At 44.0% G+C, this 20245-nt stretch overlaps 1 protein-coding gene across 1 annotated transcript in view; it reads right to left on the bottom strand.

The window, feature by feature from the left end:
• Positions 1–20245, bottom strand: part of LOC147901235 (mRNA export factor GLE1-like) — a 124901-nt gene that overhangs the window by 56538 nt on the left and 48118 nt on the right. Inside the window, exons 9-10 of the mRNA XM_087375971.1 lie at positions 8918–8999; positions 1081–1167 (exon numbers count right to left, since the gene is read on the bottom strand). Of these exons, the coding sequence (XP_087232097.1) occupies positions 1081–1167; positions 8918–8999 (169 nt within the window). The remainder of the gene's footprint in view (positions 1–1080; positions 1168–8917; positions 9000–20245) is intronic.

Below are 20245 nucleotides of genomic sequence, written 5' to 3' on the forward strand. Positions count from 1 at the left end.
TCAACCTTCAGTAGAGCATAACTCCTTACGCACCTGACTGAACCTGAGTCACCCTCCTTCTCACAAGGGCACTGTCCTCCAATTGTGGAAGTCAATTCCCAAGAGCTTAAAAATCAGGGTCGTCCTTCAACAAGGTCCCTGCCTTCAGGCTCCCACACCTGTGAGCTTCCTACTTGGGCTCTGATACCATGTTAGAAATCGACCAACAGAGGGTACGCACAGCAGAAGACTAACAGAATAGCCCAGGAGCTCACACAGTATGTGTGTGGGAGTGGAATCGCAGTCTGTGCATCAAATAGATGTGCAGAATCATCAATAGACAATGAACTAGCTAGATATAGAAATCACCAAAACAATATATTTCTGTCCAAATCTATGGACACAAAACAAAAGAGATATAGATCCAAAGTCCCACCAGAGCGTGGTTCTTTCATCTTACCACAAGGTACTTCTACTATCTTCCCGATATCTCTAGACTCGAGCCCGTGTGCTCCACCTCGAACGTATGTGGATTTTCCGTCTAGATCTCCGCATGTCAATATAAATGCTTCCCCATAGAGATAATGCAGGGTATCTTATGAGCTAAAGCATAAATAGTAGCTTCTTCATGATGATGCAATGGACAATTCAACAATATACAGACAAGCATACTTATCGTGATGCCTTAGAAGCCTAGCCCCATAGTGTTTGACTCTAAGGTGTGATGCAGAAATCATCTGCGACCTGTTCATTCAACGGTAATCTAATTGCCAAAAGATGAGGCACATTTCTTGCTCCTTGCAGATCTACAATGATAGATGCTGATCCTGGCCATTTCCTGCTGGAAGACAGGCAATCTATATGGTCTTCAAATTTTCTTTTCTGAAATAGTTGGGAAAACACTCTCTCTCTTTTTTTTAAATAAAGACAGTCCGCCACCCCCCCCGCCCAAAAAAAAAAAGAGAAAAACACAAAAGGAAATAAAAATTAAAAAAACAGTAATATAAGACTTTTTGCTTTACAATATCCACCCTGATATTTGGGAGATGTTCAAACTACACCTGGACTGCTCAAGCCTTAAGGTAATAAAATTAAACTAACCTGAGAACCAACATTGACAACAACTTGAGCTAGCGCAAAGGCAAATGAGGGTAATTTTAAAACTTGGATTTCACACTGCGACATAAGCTGCATCATGAAAACAATGAAACCAGAAAACAATATAAGAACAATATCTAAACAGGTGAGTTTGTAACCAGATAGAGACCACAAGTTTAGAACTGAAGTCATTGCAGCATTTCAAACACCAATTTGAACTGGTGATGTGCTCCACACAAAGTAGAGTAGACGAACACAATAAGAATATAGGAAAATATCTATGTTTTTGAATACCTCAAGCAACTGAGTAAAACCAAAAGGGGATAAGAATAATGGGTATGGAAGTTGTTGCTCAAAATGACAACTACAAATTCATAGGAATCTAACTAACTAATTCTTTGAAAGATGCCAAATGCCTTTTTAAGACCTTGGACTGCACCCATCCTATCCAATTAAAAAACTTTTTTGCAAACTTCTATTAAGTATGAACAAAACCCACGAGAGCCAGCTCAAGGCAAAAATACATCATGCAATGCATGAAAAAAACACTTCTCAGAAAGAGGTAGAAAACAACCAAGGCTGAGGCTGAAAGTGCCATCTCAACTCTGTAGTACTCTCAGAGAAGAAGGGGGAGACCGTCAATTCTCTTAAAAATGTAGCCCTCCTCCCAGAAGCCGCATGAGGACCCCTGCATGCCTTACCAACAATGTAATGACAGAAGGGGAGGCTCTTCTCCCCGTGCCCTTCATCAATCCACTCCCACTCCTTGGAATCCCATTGCAAGCTTTATTGATGTGTGCTAGCGTAAGCTTTTTCAGTAAGTTCTGTGCCATCATACATTTTAATCCTAAGCTCTTCTTCTAGACCACGACCCTAAGCTCCTAAATAATACTAGGGTTGCTTCTTTTGACCTGTGGTTAATGTCATCACAAAGCCTTGCAACTTGGTAGCTTGCCGAGTACAAGCCTTGGTAGATTCTTGTCACATGCAACCCAACACTAGGGTGCAAAGTGACACACTAGCTTCATCAAAAAGTGCGTAATAGTTTCCTAATAGGAGACCCCTTTGTGAGCCCTTGTCTAGGGACAGTCAGGCACAAGCTACATAAGTCAGTCTCTCAACCTTAGGTCAAGTTGGAAGATCAGCCCTTGTTCACTAGTACCCACTGGAGAACCGTAGGGTAGTGTTCCCGTCTTCAGTTTGGTTATAGGTTTTGGTCCAGCCTAGGATAGGAGCCCTTCTGGGCCCCCTCAGGGCTAGAACAAGTGAAGAGAATGGCAGGAGAAGCCCCTCAACTGCCTCTGAACAGCAAGAAGATAGGCCCGTGGCTTATTATAGCTGAAATCTTGATGATGCCGAAAAGAACTATTCAGTTTATAATAGAGAGCTCCTCAGTGTCATCCAGGCATTAAAACATTGGAAGCCTTTCCTATACGGACGGCCTTTCATGGTTAAGACAAATCCCCAGCCCTTAAGTGGCTTCAGACAATGCCTAGTGCGCAATGGAGCGATCGGCAACAACAGTGGAGCCAGATATTCTAGCAGTTTGGAGGAATGATCGAGTAGGTTCCCAACAAAAACAACCCCATTGCCAACGCTCTCAGTCAGAAAGGTTCCATCCAACTGCATGAAGGCACAGTACACAATGTCAACAGAGTCTGGCACGCAGTTCTAGTTAGCCACGGCGCTTTCTCCAAGCCATTACTCATTAGAGGAAGGTTGGCTTTTTTATAAAAAAAGATTGTGTGTACTCAAAGACAAACGGCGGTTGCTTCTTCGTGATGCCCATGACGCGCTCACCACTGGTCACAGAGATATCAACGGGACTTTGGATAAGTTAGAGCGCTATTTCTCTTGGCCAAAGATGCGGAAGGACGTATACGGCTATGTTCAGAATTGTCAGAGATGCCAAAAGATCCTTCATTCCTCTGCTTCTCCCTAGACAACTTGAGTTAGATTCTAGCGGAAAAGTATAATGGTATGGCATTTGATATTTTGAAAGCATATTGTCATGATGCTCAGGGAAAGTGGAAGTAGTTTCTTCCACTTGTGCAGCCCATTCTGAACGATACCTCTTCTTCAAGTATTGGTCGCACACCTACGAAGCGGCGTTTGGATGGCGGTTTACATCACTCCTCACCTGGATGGTGTCTCCATCTCTTGAAGCCACCAAAACCACCGAATCGATGGTAGAGATTACGGAGTCCATGAAAAGCCGCATCACCAAAGATCAAGCATCGTATACACGCCAAGTCAACAAATCCAAACGAGATGTCCACTATAAAGAGGGGCAATGGGTGTATTTACACATTATCAAGCAAAGATTAAAGCAGATGGGCAAGCGATGCCATAAGTTGTCCTTCAGGAGCTTCGGACCATTCCCTATTATTCAAAAGATCAACAATGTCTCAATGAAGTTACGGCTTCCAGATAGTTGGACTATGCACAATGTGTTTCATGTAGCTTGGTTGATGCCATATTTTGAACCTCCTCTTTCAGAGACTTCCGACGAGCAACAACTTGAAGTTCTTGATGAAGCTGAAGTTTTGCAGCCAGAACAGATCCTTCTTCATAAATTCAAGCATGGTTTAGGACGCAGGATCTGGGAGTTTTAAAGCAAGTTTAGTGATCGAGGTACCCATGAAGCTACCACCAAGTTAAGAAGGAGGCCTTCCAGACAGTTAGACTATGCACAATATGTTTCATGTAGCTTGGTCAAAGCCATATTTCGGACCTCCTCTTTCAGAGATTTTCGACGAGCAACAACTTGAAGTTCTTGATGAAGCCAAACTTTTGCGACCAAAACAAATCCTTCTTCATAAATCCAGGCATGGTTTAGAACGCAGGATCCGGGAGTTTAAACTAAGTTTAGTGATCGAGGTACCCATGAAGCTATCGCCAAGTTAAGGAGGAGGGAGTGTCACATGCTCCCCAACACTTGGGTGCAAATGTAGGATCGATAAACGAGAGAGCAAGTACAAGCTACAAGAGTTGAAGGATATCAGTCGTCACGTTAAAACTAGAGTGTTATGAAAAGAATGTACATAGTACTTGTAGCTAGACCCTAGTACTAAGTCTCCTAGGTGTCACATAGGACTAAGTGTCCTATGTAGCATAAAAGGCACAAAATAAACTAAGTGCCTATAACTATGTCTACAAGGCACATACCAGGGCCCATAGGGCATCACTAGAACTGGGTGAAGATGACCTACAAACCCCCCTCCATGGTATGGACTGAAGTATTCTAGAAACATCTCAGAATACATGGTATTTTATGGTCATGGTGGCACATGTTCATCCCAAAAAGATAGAGCCACCTATGAATGTACAAGGTATGTCAGATCATGTAACAAAGGGAACCAAGTGTAAAGCCTATCGGAAGACTTCGAACTTGGGACAAGGAAGTGCCTTTGTAAACAGATTTGCTATAATGTCCTCTATGGGAAGATAGGACAACTCTCTGTCTCCTGCTGACAACTGCTCTCGAACATAATAATAGTGAACTTCAATGTGCCTGGTACGCGCATGAAACACTGGGTTACGCGCAATGGCCAAAGTACTCTGGCTATCAATGTAGACCATAGTGGAGGGTGTCTGGCGAATACCAAGATCTGTAAGTAACTGTCGAAGCCAGACACACTCTACTGTAGCGGTGAAGGCTGTCCTATACTCAGCCTCACAGCTAGATGTGGCAACTGTTGGTTGCTTCTTGCTAAGCCAAGAGATACATGAATTGCCAAGCAAAAAACAATTGCAGGTAAGTGACACTCTGGTGTCGGAACAACCTGCCCGGTCACTATCTATGTAAGCATGCATGGTAAGTGAACTCTGATCACCATAGAAGAGAGCTAAATCCTGAGTGCCTCTGAGATATCTGAAAACTCTCTTCATAGCCTGCCAATGCTGTGAACTGGGCATGTGCATGAATCTACTGAGCTGAGCTACTGCATACTGCAAGTCACGTCTGGTGTGACATAAGTAAATGAGACATCCAACAACTTGCTGGTAAAGAGTGATATCACATGGTGGGCTCGCATCATGAGCTGAAAATTTGAAGCCAGGGTCCACTGGAGTAGAGATTGGCTTGCAATCCTAGAACTGAAAACGATACAAGGAGCTATCCAATATACTTGGATTGTGACATCATGATACCCCCCTCAACATGAGTAAACTGAATGCCCAAATAATAGTGGAGCTGTCCCATGTCTGACATGTCAAAAACCTGCTGCAAATCAACCTTGAAAGCTGCAATCTGCTGAGTATCTGGGCCCGTAATGAGCGAATCATCCACATATAAAATCAGATCCACTCCCATGGACATAGACAGTGGGTTCTGTGGGGCTATTCCGAAAACCAAGGGATAGTAAGTGTGCATGAATTTTGGCATACCATGCCCTGGTTGACTGCTTCAAACCATTAAGGGCTTTTCTAAGCCTGCACACCTTGTTTTTAGAATTAACAACCTCAAAGCCAGGAGGTTGTGTCACATAGACTTCTCCCTGCAGATCCCCATGAAGAAAAGCAGTCTTGATATCAAGTTCGTGCAGTTGCCAATGGTGATGGGCTGCAATGGCAATGACACATCTAATGGTAGTAATCCTCGATGTGGGAGCAAATGTCTCCTCAAAGTCAATGCCTTGTTGTTGGGCATACCCTTTGGCAACAAGACAGGCTTTGTGTTGATCTATACTGCCATCAGATTTCCTTTTTAATTTGTAGACCCACCGGGTACCAATGGCATGCTTGCCGGGAGGGAGATCTACTAATTCCCATGTGTCATTTTTGGCAATGCATTGTAACTCAGCTTTCATTGCATCCATCCACTCTTTGCTGTCAAAAGCATCTTTATGACACAAAGGCTCTTCATTGCAAGCTGTAGCAAGGAGTGCAAACTCAAGAAAGTGACTATGCATCTGTCTATTCCCTCATCTTGTTTGGGCAGCAAAAGGCTGATCTTGTTTGCTGTCCCTCAATGTATCAAGAAGCCATCTGGGAACTTGCCTTTGCTGTCTATTGACAGCTCTTTCTTCAATAACTGCATCATGAATAGTGGGATTTGTGCTAGAAGAGAAACCTGCGAATCAGCATGGAGTATTGGCTGATCATTGCTTGTTGGAGGGCCTGCAGGAGGCTCATGTTGCTGGTCAAAGTCCTCTTCTGAGGATGGAAGAGGTAATCAAGACTCAAAGGCATCGAACATGTCAACTTCTGGTTTAGCTTTGCAGTCCACAAGAGGAGAAGCCGAATGTTCAGCAAAGATTACATCTCCACTGACAATAATCTTCCCAGTATTTGGTTGGTATAACCTATACCGTCTGCTCTCCTGACTGTAACCAATAAATATGCATTTGATTGCCTTGTCCTCAAGCTTATGTCTCAGCTGAGATGGTACATGAACATATGCAAGTCGTACAGGCTGTACGGATGAAGGAGTGGATGCAAATCCGGAGGCAGGATACAAATTGAACCAAGCTCTCATACCACTGTAGGATCGATAAACAAGAGAGCAAGTACAAGGTACAAGAGTCGAAGGATATCAATCGTCACGTTAAAACTAGAGTGTTACGAAAAGAAAGTACATAGTACTTGTAGCTAGACCCTAGGACTAAGTGTCCTATGTGGCATAAAAGGCACAAAATAAACTAAGTGCCTATAACTATGCCTACAAGGCACATACCAGGGCTTATAGGGCATCACTAGAATAGGGTGAAGATGACCTAGAGCAAAGTGGCACACTGGCTACATCAACAAGTGTGTAATTGTTCCCTAATAGGAGATTTTGTCATATGTTGTGATGGCTTTGTGAGCCCTTGTCCAACAACAGTCAGGCACAAGCTACGTAAGTCAGTCTCTCAGCCTTAGGTCAAGCCGGAAGATCAATCCTTGTTCACTAGTACCCACTGGAGAACCGTAGGATGGTGTTTCCGTATTAGGTTTAGGGATAGGTTTAGGTCCAGCCTAGGATAGGCGCCCTTCTAGGCCCCCTCAGGGCTGGAACAAGTGAAGAGAATGGCAAGGGAAGGGCTGCTTTTATAGGCCCTCCCTAGGCTTTTATGGGGCCTAGGGCTGCCATTTATCGGGCCTAGGGCTGCCTTTATGGGGCCAAGGGACCAGCCAACCAACCCCAAAAGCCATATAAATAGGGGTCACCAGGCCCTCTTTCCTCATTTAGTTCCCCCCCTCCTTCAGCCTCCTTCAGCCCCTCCTCAGCCCCCTCTAAATGGCTTGACACTCACCCCCAGTGGCCCTTTGACCAGCCTCAGCCATTGGCATCAGTTCAGCCCTCCGGGAAGGTGTTCCCGCAGCGCATCAGATGGGGAGTCAGGACTGAGAACGGAGTAAGGTTTGGGGTCTGTTTCAGCAGCTCTTTTCAGTTATCTCTTATAGTTTTACACAGCCCATTCTCAGCTCTTTATTTCAGTCATCTCTCAGCTATCTTATAGGATCTATCACTCCTAGCTTTCACTCTCTCACTCATGCAATAACCCTGCATTCCGGTGGACAGCACAAGCCTCTCCCTTGCCTTGTAGAAGCATCCTACATCGTCAGTGTGGACAGCATCAAGGTCTTGGTATCGGTCGGTGTTGCCTCTCACTACATGTATTAGTGGGACAACATTGTCTTTTGTGGTCTAGATCAAGATTGTGAAAGTGTCTGCAAGCTGTTCTTCCAATGATTGTAGTAATACCAAATTTGGAGGTATGGATGTGGGTGTGGCACAAGGCCTTGTTCCCTAAGGTTTCTACGAAGTACCGTCAATCACCTCCCATAGTCTTGAAGAAATTATGACACATTTGACATTTCAGAGTGGATAGTTAGGTCCATCAAGGAATGGGTGGATAGTATGAAGTGACCACCTCAGCTTCTCAACCTTGCTGTAATAATCAAAATTAGAACTGAGAACTTGCTGTGTAAAAACTGAAGATTTCTATTAAATCAAACAAACTGAAGTTACCTTCCTTTCCCTGTATCCTGCATCTAGGTAAAGCCGTCTTCAGTTAGACAACTGCAAAATGCCAATGTGGTGGCATGTGGATGCACCCCGGATAGCGAGTAAAGATACTGTAGATCAATGGTGCCCAAATCAGGCTGAAATAGAAGCTCCACCACAATTCCAACCAATTGGCAAAGCTCTTCTTCTATTGGACGTGAGTCTTCATCTTACACACTCTTGAGACCAGAGTTGTGGAAAACTATGCCCCTTGCTTGCTGCTCTCCTGGATGGAGAAGTAAAGGCCCTGAGATGTGTTGTGGAGAGTACCATCAAGTCCCTAGACTTGGCATGCCATGTGGCAGACTGCCACCTTTACTTCTGTCCCCACCTATGCAGCCCTATCACATGGCCATTTCCCATGTCACCTGCCCTATGCCATATCATCCACTGTAGATTGGCAGCTGTACATACCACATCGTCACACACACATGCGACATCATCATCAGTCCTGAGTTGAGGCTGTTAATGGCCATTGCTCCTGTCTACAATTCAGCCTCTCCATCTGACTGATAAAGGGCTGGTACATGATTCCACAGGCATCCATCAAAGCTTCTCATTTGAGGGCCTTACAGGTGAGCATCTACAGTATGTGGATGTCCGAAGAGTGGAGCATTCATTTTAAACATACTCCATAAGCTTGCATCAAATATTAACTGGAGATTTTAGATACTATAAAAATGACAATGTAAGCTCGAAAAAGTACTGTCTAGTTTCCTATGCATAGAAGTATAAAGACACCTTTAGCTATTCTGAAAGTATTGTCTTATCCTGAAGGCTCAATCATCCACTCAGTACATTGAACCCTGACTATCATTGACACATTTTAATATCCACATATTATATTACCTTAGAGGCAAAAGTTGTGAAGGAAAAAGCTTGGTTCATGGAAGGGTTTGTGAGAAGCTTCATTAACTCCATGGACTTCAGCCTGCACACATAAATAGTTATATATCTTTAGATTCCATTTGAAAAGAAAAAAAAATTTAGCTATAGTTTTCTTATGTACATCATTGTAGTGCAAATGATACCTAAGCAGTAAAATGCATGAGTCTATTGACAAAGTAAAATAAAAAGATGATTGCAGATGGAAGCAGCAAATGATGATTTGAAGTTGATAAATGTTCAATTCATTGTCTTTGTAGAAGAGCAATATATTCCGTGAAAGGCAAATAATATGAGCAAAGAAAAAGTGCTTGCTCAAGTATTCATTTTATATCATTTTACCCACATAAAGACATGTTCCTACATCTATGCATGTACAAATAAATGTGTATCTCCATGTTTCTATGTACCTTTATATGCATGTCCATATATGTGTGAATGTCTGATGTGGATCCCCCTTGGTTCCATCATTTGGTCCTTCACATGGTAGACATAGAAACAACATTTGTTCATCTTAGGCCATAGACATTGTCATTTATATGCTTTTGTATGTAATAATTCTCCCTTAGGTTGCTACCTTTCTTAGCGCAACCAAAGGTTGATGGCTTGACTATAGCCCTTTGTTTTCATGGGTGAGATTTACTGCATACTGAACCATCTGGCATGATAGAAACCATCGCATGTCCTCTCATGCCCCTTTGGTTACCTATGCATTCTTCAGGCAGTCTTTGCATACATCCCTATATGATGCTTATCATATGGGTACATTTTCTACATCTTTTAGAAGTGTTTTCCCATAGTTGCTTCTAGATGCCACACTTGGTGGTGAGATTTACTCCATACTGGACCATCTGGCATGATAGAAACCATCGCATGTCCTCTCATGCCCCTTTGGCTACCTATGCATTCTTCAGGCACTTTTTGCATATATCCCTATATGATGCTTATCATATGAGTGCATTTTCTGCATCTTTTAGAAGTGTTTTCCCATAGTTGCTTCTAGATGCCACACTTGGTGGTGGCGATTTGTAAATTTCATTAATTAACTGAATGAGTGATTTCATGAAAAAAAAAGTGTGTGTGTGTGTGTGCGTGTAGGATCTCATCAGCATTTGCCACATTCATGGAAAAAGCGCATTGTCAAATTACTTCCTAAAAAGCAAATATGTGACTCCTTGGCTGATTGGAGGCCCATCACTCTTACGCCTTTTATTTATAAGATCATCACTAAAATGGTGGTTGATCGCATTAAAGGATATCTGCATGATGGCCTTCATCCTGCTCAGTATGGTTTTGTTCCTCGCCGGCATATTACAGATAATATTGCTAATGCATATGTTGGCATAGAATATGCAAAATATACTGAGTGAGATGTTTTATTACTGCAGGTTGATATTGCCAATGCTTTTGACACAATCCAATGGGATTTTATTGCTCAGAATATGCGAGCATTGGGTTTTGGTCCAAAATTGCAGCATATTATTTATTGGCTTTATAGTGACAGTTAGACGGCTTGTATACTGTCTGGGGATCTTTCTGAAGCTATCCACTTAGTGCCTTGCTTTTATGCCATTGCCACCCATCCTATGCTGCAATATATGGATCATTGGTTACGATGGATATGCTTCATGGATTAGAAATTTCGGGGAGTGGTACTATGATTGCTCAAGCATATGCTGATGATTCTTTTTTTACTCCTCGGAATACGCAACAGGATCTCTCTTCTTTGATGCATGCTCTCTCTCTTTATGGTTTAGCTGCTGGTCCTCATGAGATTTTTCAGAAGTCCAAGCTCTTGCCTCTACACTCTAAAGATTGGCATTCTCTTTTATGGCCGGGTGATATTATCCAACCTACTCAGTTGATCCATCATCTTGGTTACCCTCTTGGTTGGATAATCACACGTCGTCAGCAAGTTCATTGGGTTCTTGAAAATTTTAAAGAAGCTGGAATATTGGAAGCTTGCTACTTGGCCCTTGCATGTCAAGCTTCGTATTGTACAATCTATTTTGATGGCATATATACAGTTTTATCTGCCTTTGATTATGTTCAACAAAGGGGATTTAACAGTTTTCATATCCATGGTTATGGAGACTTTTTGGCGCTCTAAACATGGCAAGAAGAGTTTGTGTTTGCTTTCTATGCAGCATCTGTGTTCACCTAAGATGCATGGAGGCCTCAATATTCTGAACCTTCATGTCCACATTCTAGCTCACAAGGGCAACATAATGCTGCAATTTCTGCAAGGTTCACAGCCATGGGCTGCCATGATATGTCACTTGCTTTCTCAGATTACTACTACTGCTTTTGGTTTTTGGCAGCCCACTCCCTGGGACTTTCTTTTCGGTGCTCTTCAAGGGAAAATCAAAGGTTGCCTTTGTAAGAAAACAATACAACGTCTGTGTGTTAGAATTATAGATATAATTCAGCAGTGACCAATGTAATTTAATAAGCTAGTTAGGGGCACTTTTCCCTCTTTAAGAGGTTTTTCCCCCTAACCACAGTTAGTTCACTAACTATGGTTAGTGACTACTATGGTTTTGTCACTAGGACAAAACCTTATCTCTCACTCTTTGAGTTGTACTCTTTTACACTCTTCTAGTGCAACTCAGCTCTCATGCTCTCACTCTCTTGCTCTCTCTCTCTCTCTCCTCATTCTCTCACATTTGGTATCAGAGCAAATGATCCTGCTCCCTGCTTCTTCCCCGTTCAACTCCAGCCTACAGCCCACGCTCCTGCTGCTACCTTCCGTACCTTCAGTACCCTGCCGTACCGTACCTTGCCGTACTGCTCTTGCTGTGTCCGTACCTTCAGCACCTGCGTGGTCATCGTACAGCTCGTCGTCCGTACAAGTGCCATACAGTCCGTCGCCAGACTGTACGGTTCGTCGTACAGTTCCGTACCTACGCGTATGGTTCACTGTCACCATCCGTACGATTCGTTGTCACCGTCCGTACCTGCGTGTAAAAGCCGTACAACAGGTCGCCGTCCCTGCTTCTGTACAGGCCCTGCTTCCATACAGGTCCTCATACGTTTCTACACCGTACAACTGTACCCGCTGATCCATACTCTGTTCGACCGTACAACTGTACCCACTCATCCGTACTCTGTTATACATCCATACATTCTAATCAGTACTCTGTCGTACAGTCACCGTACCAGTAGATCTGCTGGTATTTGTGCAAACATTTGCGGATCTTTGCAGTCATTTGGGTATTTTCGGGTTCATTGTTGCTTGTGAAGCAGACATTGCAGGCAGATTCAGAGGTTTAGCCAAAATTTTGGGGCTTTTTGCTCAAATTGCAAAATTTGGGGCTTTCTGTACTTTTGCCCCTTTCTGGCTGCAATTTCAAGCTCGAAATTTGGGGCTTTCAGTTTTGCAGTACAATTTCTTGAAGAAATTTGGGGATTTTGTAATTACACTCCAATTTCGCAGTGAAATTTGGGGCTTTTGCAAACAGAGCGCAATTCTTGCAACATTTGGGGCTTTTGATCAATTTGCCCCTTTCCGGTTGCAATTTTAGGCCTATTTTGGGGCTTTTGTGTTGGGAGAGCAATTTCTGGAGTTTTCAGTTCATACTGCCTTTCTTGAAGTGTTTTGCAGCACTTTTGGCAGATTCTAGAGAGTTTTTTATGCTTGGACAGATTTTTGACAGTGCAAGTACAGAAATCTGAGTTGCATTTACAGCCAGTGCTTGGCTGTGTTTTTTGGGAGTTGTGCATTTCATTCCCAGTAAGGGAATTCAGTTTTGTATCTGCTTAAATCTCTTTCTCAGATATGGCCCTGCAAAATCAGAATGACTTCCAGTTCGGTGGTCTTTCACAGGAAGACAAGTTGGATGGTACCAACTACTCCCTCTGGAGTTTTATGGTACGCAATATTCTGATATCTCGCAATTTATGGGATTATGTGAATGGGGGTGAGATCCGACCAGCAGGTATGGCACCTAATACCCCTCCTCAGCAAGGAGGTGAAAGAGGTCGTGCACAGGGTGTAGCTGCAGAACAAGTTGTTGGTGCAGCTATAGCCACTACTCCAGAGCAGAACAGATGGGATTCACGGGATGCCTTAGCTTTGTCATGCATCTCTGTTTGAGTGAAAAGATTTATCATTCCGCATATCTAGTCATGTAAGACCTCGAAGGCAGCGTGGGATATTTTAGAAAGCATGTATGCAGCCCGGAATGATGCAAGGGTATCTTTCTTGAAAAGAGAGTTAAGTAATACACATATGGAAGAGGGTGACTCCATGTCAGTCCACCTCACAAAGCTACAGGATCTCAGAGAGCAATTATTAAACATAGATAAGATTATTCCTGATTCAGAGATGATTACAACCACTCTGAATTCTCTTCCTGAGTCTTATCTCAGCTATCATACCTCGCTGAACTTATCATTGAGGGGGGGTGCAAATCCTCTCACTTTTCATGAGTTGATAGGACTTCTGCTTCAGGAAGAGCAGACCAGGAAAAACTTGGCTTCATGTGCAGGTGAACAAGCTATGCTCTCAAAGTTTAAATCAAAAACAAAGGGACAAGCAAAGACATCAGTAAATCAGCCTTCCAGTGGGTCAGGACAGCCTTCACAAAAGGCTAAAAATGATGCAAGCAAGCCCAAGAAGAGGGGGGGTGCAAATCCTCTCACTTTTCATGAGTTGATAGGACTTCTCCTTCAGGAAGAGCACACCAGGAAAAACTTGGCTTCACGTGCAGGTGAACAAGCTATGCTCTCAAAGTTTAAATCAAAAACAAAGGGACAAGCAAAGACATCAGTAAATCAGCCTTCCGGTGGGTCAGGACAGCCTTCACAAAAGGCTAAAAATGATGCAAGCAAGCCCAAGAAGAAGGGTTTTTGTCACTACTGCAAAAAGCCAGGTCATCACATTGCAGAATGCAGGAAAAGGCTTGCAAAAGAGAAGAAAAACATCTCCGGTATGGCTGTTTCAGATTCAGCTCCTCGTGCATCTGACAGTGGGGATGCTGCAGCCAACTTTGTTGGACAGGATTATGCCTTTTTATCTTGCATTTCAAATTCTAGGCTGGCTGCTCCAGATGCTCGGGATAGTACAGCCACTTGTAATGATGATACATATGCATTTTTTACTTGCAGTTTTGACTCTTCATGGATGCATCTGCTTTCAGTGTCAATGAAACACTGAACACTTAGTATTTTGACAGCGGTGCATCCAAGCACATCACTTCTAGGAAGTGTCGTTTTACTTCCTTGCATCCACCTCCCGTTGGTAAGAAAGTCACTTGTGCCAATAACTCATCATATTCAGTACGTGGCACAGGAGATGTTGAGCTTACTGCCATTGATGGCTCAATTTTCAGACTTTCAGATGTCTTATATGTGCCTGGTATCAACACAGATCTTCTTTCCATGTCCACTCTTAACAGAGCTGGATTTCAAGTCATCTTTGAAAATGACAAATGTGCTGTCCGAGAGAGGGAATATGATTATGCCTTAAGATTATCTGGTACTCTCCTGCGTGGGCTTTTTCAGCTTGATCTTTTTGAGAAAAGAGCAGCCCATGCTCTTGGAGTTTCTACCCCTACTGCTGCCATGCAGAATGCAGAATTATGGCATGCCCGATATGGCCACATGCATTACAACAGCTTGATGACACTTCAAAAGCATTCTATGGTTGATGCATTGCCACCTCTTGAGATACCTCCTCCACATGCCTATGAAGGGTGCATTTTAGGCAAGATGCATAGATTCCCCTTCAAAAAGGATGGTTCAGTTAAAGCTGTCCGCAAATTACAGCTTATACACAGTGATGTATGTGGTCCCATGAGGACTCCATCATTGGGTGGTCATCTCTACTTCGTTACCTTTATTGATGATTACTCCAATTTCACTTGGGTCTTTGGGCTGAAGCGCGAATCAGAAGTGTTCATGGTGTTTAAACACTTTTCAGCCATGGTTGAAAATGAAACCAAACTCAAGATACAGAGATTGCGCACAGATAGAGGTGGGGAATACTTGTCTACAGATTCTGATGCTTTTCTGAAAGGCAAGGGTATTGTGCATCAGCTCACAGTGAGGCTGACCCCTCAGCAAAATGGCAAAGCTGAGAGGAAAAATAGAACTCTCATGGAGATGGACAGATGTATGCTGAAAAGCAAACACATGCCTCACAAATTCTGGCTTGAGGGTCTGATGTGTGCCAATTACATTTTGAATCGGGCTCCCACTAAGGCTTTAAGAACAAAAACTCCCTATGAGGTCTGGAATGGGAGAAATCCTTCAGTTGATTATTTCCGAGTCTTTGGATGCCTTGCTTATGCTCATGTGCCAGTTGAATTTAGGCACAAGTTGTCAGATAAAGCCATTAAGTGCATATTTGTTGGGTACAGTGCAGAAAGCAAGGGGTACCGTCTCTACAATCCTGCTACACGCAAGATCATAGTCAGTAGAGATGTAATATTTGCTGAAAATTCAGCTCACACTCAGGCTGAATTTCAAATGCCTTCTTCTTCAGAGGATGTCTTTGAGGGGTTGCTACCCATTGCCTTGGGTTCCCCTGCTGATATTTCTGATGCAAATCAGAATTTACAGCCGCCTCCCAATGCTTTAGTTCCGCCACAGGATGTCTTGCCACCTCCACAGGCAATGGAACAAGTGGTGCAGCAAGAAATTGCAGACATACATGCAGCAAAACCAGTCCCAAACTGGCTGTTACACACTCTCAGGGAGAGTAAAATCGATGCTCCGTTACCTAGCAGGACTCGCAGTGCAGCAAGGCACATGGAAGGTGCTAATTCAATGGAATCAGCATATGCAGGTACTCTTCTTGATGAGGTGGAGCCTCCCACATTCGAAGAGGCAAAGGACAATGTGCATTGGATGAATGCCATGCACGATGAGTTGCAGTCCATTGAAAAAAATCAGACTTGGGATGTTGTAGACTTGCCACCACGTAAACATGCCATTGGCACACGATGGGTTTTCAAGGTCAAACGAAAGCCAGATGGCTCCATTGACAGATATAAGGCAAGGCTGGTTGCTAAAGGCTATGCATCGATTATGACATCCCGGATGACCACCATCCGATCAGTTATTGCAATGGCTGCACATTTTGAGTGGAATGTTCATCAGTTGGACATAAAAACAACCTTCTTAAATGGAGACTTGCTGGAAGAGGTGTATGTCAAATAACCTCTAGGCTTTGAAATTACAGCAAATGCACTTCAGGTATGCAAGCTACACAAAGCTTTGTATGGGCTGAAACAGGCCCCTCGTGCATGGTATGCCAAGATTCATGCCTTTTTGACCAGCAAGGGACTGCACAATAGTCCTACTGAGAGCACCCTCTACATCAAGATGGATGGGGGGGGGGGGATTTTAGTCATCCTTCCTTATGTCGATGACTTACTGCTCACAGGATCCAATGAAGACAAAATTGCAGATTTCAAAGCTGATTTGCAAACCAACTTTGACATGTCAGATTTGGGGCTGCTTCACTTTTATTTGAGGATCCAGTTCTCTCATGAGAGACGTGGCACTGTTATGTCTCAGTCCAAGTATGTGCAGAAACTCTTGGACAGATTTAACATGCATGATTGTAAGCCCATAGCCACTCCCATGGAGCCAGGGCTGAAACTCACAATGCATGATGCAGGAGAATTAGTTGATGCCACACTTTACAGTCAGGCTGTTGGATGCCTCATATATCTCTGCAACACTAGACCTGATATCCAGTTTGCAGTATCTCAGGTGAGCAGGTACATGCACAGCCCAAAAACTATGCATTGGCAGGCAGTTAAGCGCATCTTCTGTTATTTGCAGGGCACGAAGTCTTTTGGCTTGCTATTTCCCAAGGGGGGTGACTTGCAGATGCATGCCTACAGTGATTCAGATTGGGCTGGTGATTATGACACTAGGCAGTCCACTAGTGGCAATTGTTTCTTTTTGGGTAAATCTTGCATTTCCTAGCTAAGCAAGAAACAATCTACAGTGGCTACCTCATCATGTGGCAGCTTTCACAGCAACAGTTGAATGTGTCTGGCTGCGACGTCTATTTGCTGATCTTCATCTATCTTTGGAGGGTCCTTCTCCAATTCTCACTGATAGTCAGAGTGACATTGCAGTGGCAATGAATCCAGTGTTTCATGCTCGCACGAAGCACGTTGAGGTTCACTATCACTACGTCAGGGAGAAGTTGCATGCAGGAGAGATCAATATGATCTTTGTGTCCACACATGACAACGTTGCAGATATTTTCACCAAAGCACTACCACGTGAAAAGTTTGAGGCATTTCGCAGTACCCTGCACTTATATCCGTTTGGTGATTGATCAGCCTTGGACATGAGATTGGCACTGCAGGGGGGTGTTAGAATTACAGATATAATTCAGCAGTGACCAATGTAGTTTAATAAGCTAGTTAGGGGCACTTTTCCCTCTTTAAAAGGTTTTTCCCCCTAACCGCAGTTAGTTCACTAACTAAAGGTTTTGTCACTAGGACAAAACCTTCTCTCTCACTCTTTGAGTTGTACTCTTTTACACTCTTCTATTGCAACTCAGCTCTCAAGCTCTCACTCTCTTACTCTCTCTCTCTCCGCATTCTCTCACACTGTGCTCAATAGATAACAGGATCTCGTACGCAAGAGAGAAAAGCAGATAGTATGGAGAATAAAAAATTTGATTACTGTAAAACTGATACAATAGATGGCGCTGCCTCCCAACCGTGCGCTCCTGTGAGAGAAGCTTCGATGGCGTGCTGGAAACACTAGAGGATGGAGGCTAGATGCTAAGGAATTAGGGTTGCTGTAGCCAGTGATGAAATGGGCTTCACGGGCTTGCTCTTATATAGCCACCGGTCGTAGTCGGTTAGACCCAATTGGGTGACCGACCAAGTCTGCCCAAAATAGCCAACTGGGGATCGGTCCCGAAATAGGCCACCGACCACACGATAGAACTGGTGCGCAAAATAGAGCAGCTAACCTACGGGCACCGTTCGGCCGACAGCCATCCGAGATCATCTGGGGCTCCAAAACGGGCCCCGTAACCCGAGAATGGGCTACCCCGAGAAATACTCCGTCTACCCTCAGTGCGGTCAGTCATGGGATGCCTTCCCGCACTTGCATATAGCCTAGTTGGTGGTGTGCCAACTCTATCTGAAGCCGTCCAGCCATCAAGCCACACATGGCCCCCATCTGATGTCCAAACCAGGACCTACCGGATAACCGAGCTACTCAAATACATTCTCCTCATATGGAAGGCTTACAAGTAGAGTTAGCTGGTTCCCGCGTAGTTACACGAGAGTGAAGCATTGATATCTAGCACCCCCCCTCAATGTCCACCCGCAAGTGAACTTACCTTTTCGGCCCAATGCCAAGTCAAGAGCCTTCGTAAAGATGTCCGCAATATTCTCTGTAGTCGAACAGTACACCAAGTCAACCTCTCCATCCATGATGAGCTTGCGTACAAAGTCACATTGAATCTCAATGTGGCAATCGCCATGCAACTCTGATTGTCACATGATAACTGCGTAGGCTTGTTCTGCACTGCACCCATGTCTCCTAAAATCCTCCTCAACCACACTGTCTCACAAGAAGCAAAACATGCTGACCCATGACACAGCTCCAGATCCAAGTGAGAAACAGTAACCTGTCACTGATCTCCTGCTATCCACGTCTCCTGCCCAATCCGAGTCACAGAATCCGGTCAAGATGTTGCCCTTGGTATAGACGATGCCATAATCAAGTGTGGCTTTGATGTATTTCAGCACCCGCATCCCTGCCTTCCAATGATTCTCTCGGGGCTTATTGAAAAACCTGCTTAGTACACCAGTCGCAAAACTGATGCCCGACCGTGTGTTGCACAAGTAAATCAAACTGCCCACAAGCCTTATGTACTTCGCTTCGTCCACTAGTGGTAATGAATCCTCGTTTGAGAGCTTCACGTCAACCTCCGTAGGGGTACCAACTGTCTTACACTCAGCCATGTCAAATACCTTCAGTATCTCTCCAGCATACTTCAGCTGTGAAATGAAGCTCTATTTTGGCTCTTGCCAAACTTCAATCCCCAAACAGAAATGCATCAGTCCGAGGTCTGTCATTTCAAACTCTCTTCCTAGCAAATGCTTTGTCTGCAAGATCTTCTCTTCATGGTTCCCTGTTATGACAAGGTCGTCCACAGAAAGGACCATGATCATACACATGCCTCCTCCTCTAAAGATATACAAATTTGCATCACATGGGCTCCTTCTGAACCCGTTTTGAAGAAAGTAGGCATCAATCCGCTGGTACCACGCTCGTGGGACTTGTTTCAGTCTGTAAATTGCCTTCTTCAGTTTACACACTTTACCTTCTGAACCGGGGATCACAAAACCTAGTGGTTGTTCCACGTATACCACCTCCTTCAGATCTCCATTCAGAAAGGCAGATTTTACATCCATCTGAAACATGGACCAACTTCCCTGGGCTGCTAAAGCCAAAACATTACGAATTATGGTTAGTCTAGCTGTGGAAGCAAAAGTATCATGATAATCAAAACCATGTACCTGTGCGAATCCTTTTGCCACGAGCCAAGCCTTGTACTTATCCAACGTGCCATCGGACTTATACTTGGTCTTGTACACCCACTTGGTTCCGATGACCTTGCGTTTTGGTGATCGATCCACGAGGTCCCAAGTGTTGTTCTTCATTATGGAGTCATACTCTGACTGCATAGCCTCCATCCACCTATCATCACCCTGTGCCTCTTCAAGACACTTGGGTTCATCAGCACGAATCACCTCTGTCATCAAAGCATAGTTAACCAAGTGTTCATGCGTCCTCCTTTGCTCCTCTAATCTCTTGGACCCGCGGTGTTTGGATGGTTCCTCCTCAATGGCTGGAGGTTCTCTGCCGTCCAAAAGCAACTTTACCCACTTCGAGAATGGCCGTTCCCGTTGTGGTTCTGCACGCTCTTCTTCCTCTTCTTTATCTTGAATGCTCCCAAGCACCATTGGGGAAGTTTCGTCTGCTGTTGGTGGTTGTATTGGATGGATATCTTGGTCCTGGTTGTCTGAGAAGGAAGCATCCTCCTTCATTGATGCGGCTGTTCTGAGAAGACCACATCGCGACTTACTATTACCTTCTTGGTAACAGGGTTATAGAGACGGTAATCCTTCGTCTCTTCACTATAGCCCAAGAAAATACACTTCCGGCTCTTCGGTTTCCATTTGGTCCTGTTAGCATCAGGGACATACACAAAACAGTCACAAAAACTTTGAAATGTACAGCTGAAGGTTTCTTACCAGAAAAGGCTTGCAGTGGAGTCATCCCGTTTACATCCTTCAT

The sequence above is a fragment of the Dipteris shenzhenensis genome, chromosome 6 (genome assembly GCF_047967505.1).
Source record: "Dipteris shenzhenensis isolate YYH24624 ecotype China chromosome 6, Dip_SZ_1.0, whole genome shotgun sequence".
Lineage (NCBI taxonomy): Eukaryota > Viridiplantae > Streptophyta > Polypodiopsida > Gleicheniales > Dipteridaceae > Dipteris > Dipteris shenzhenensis.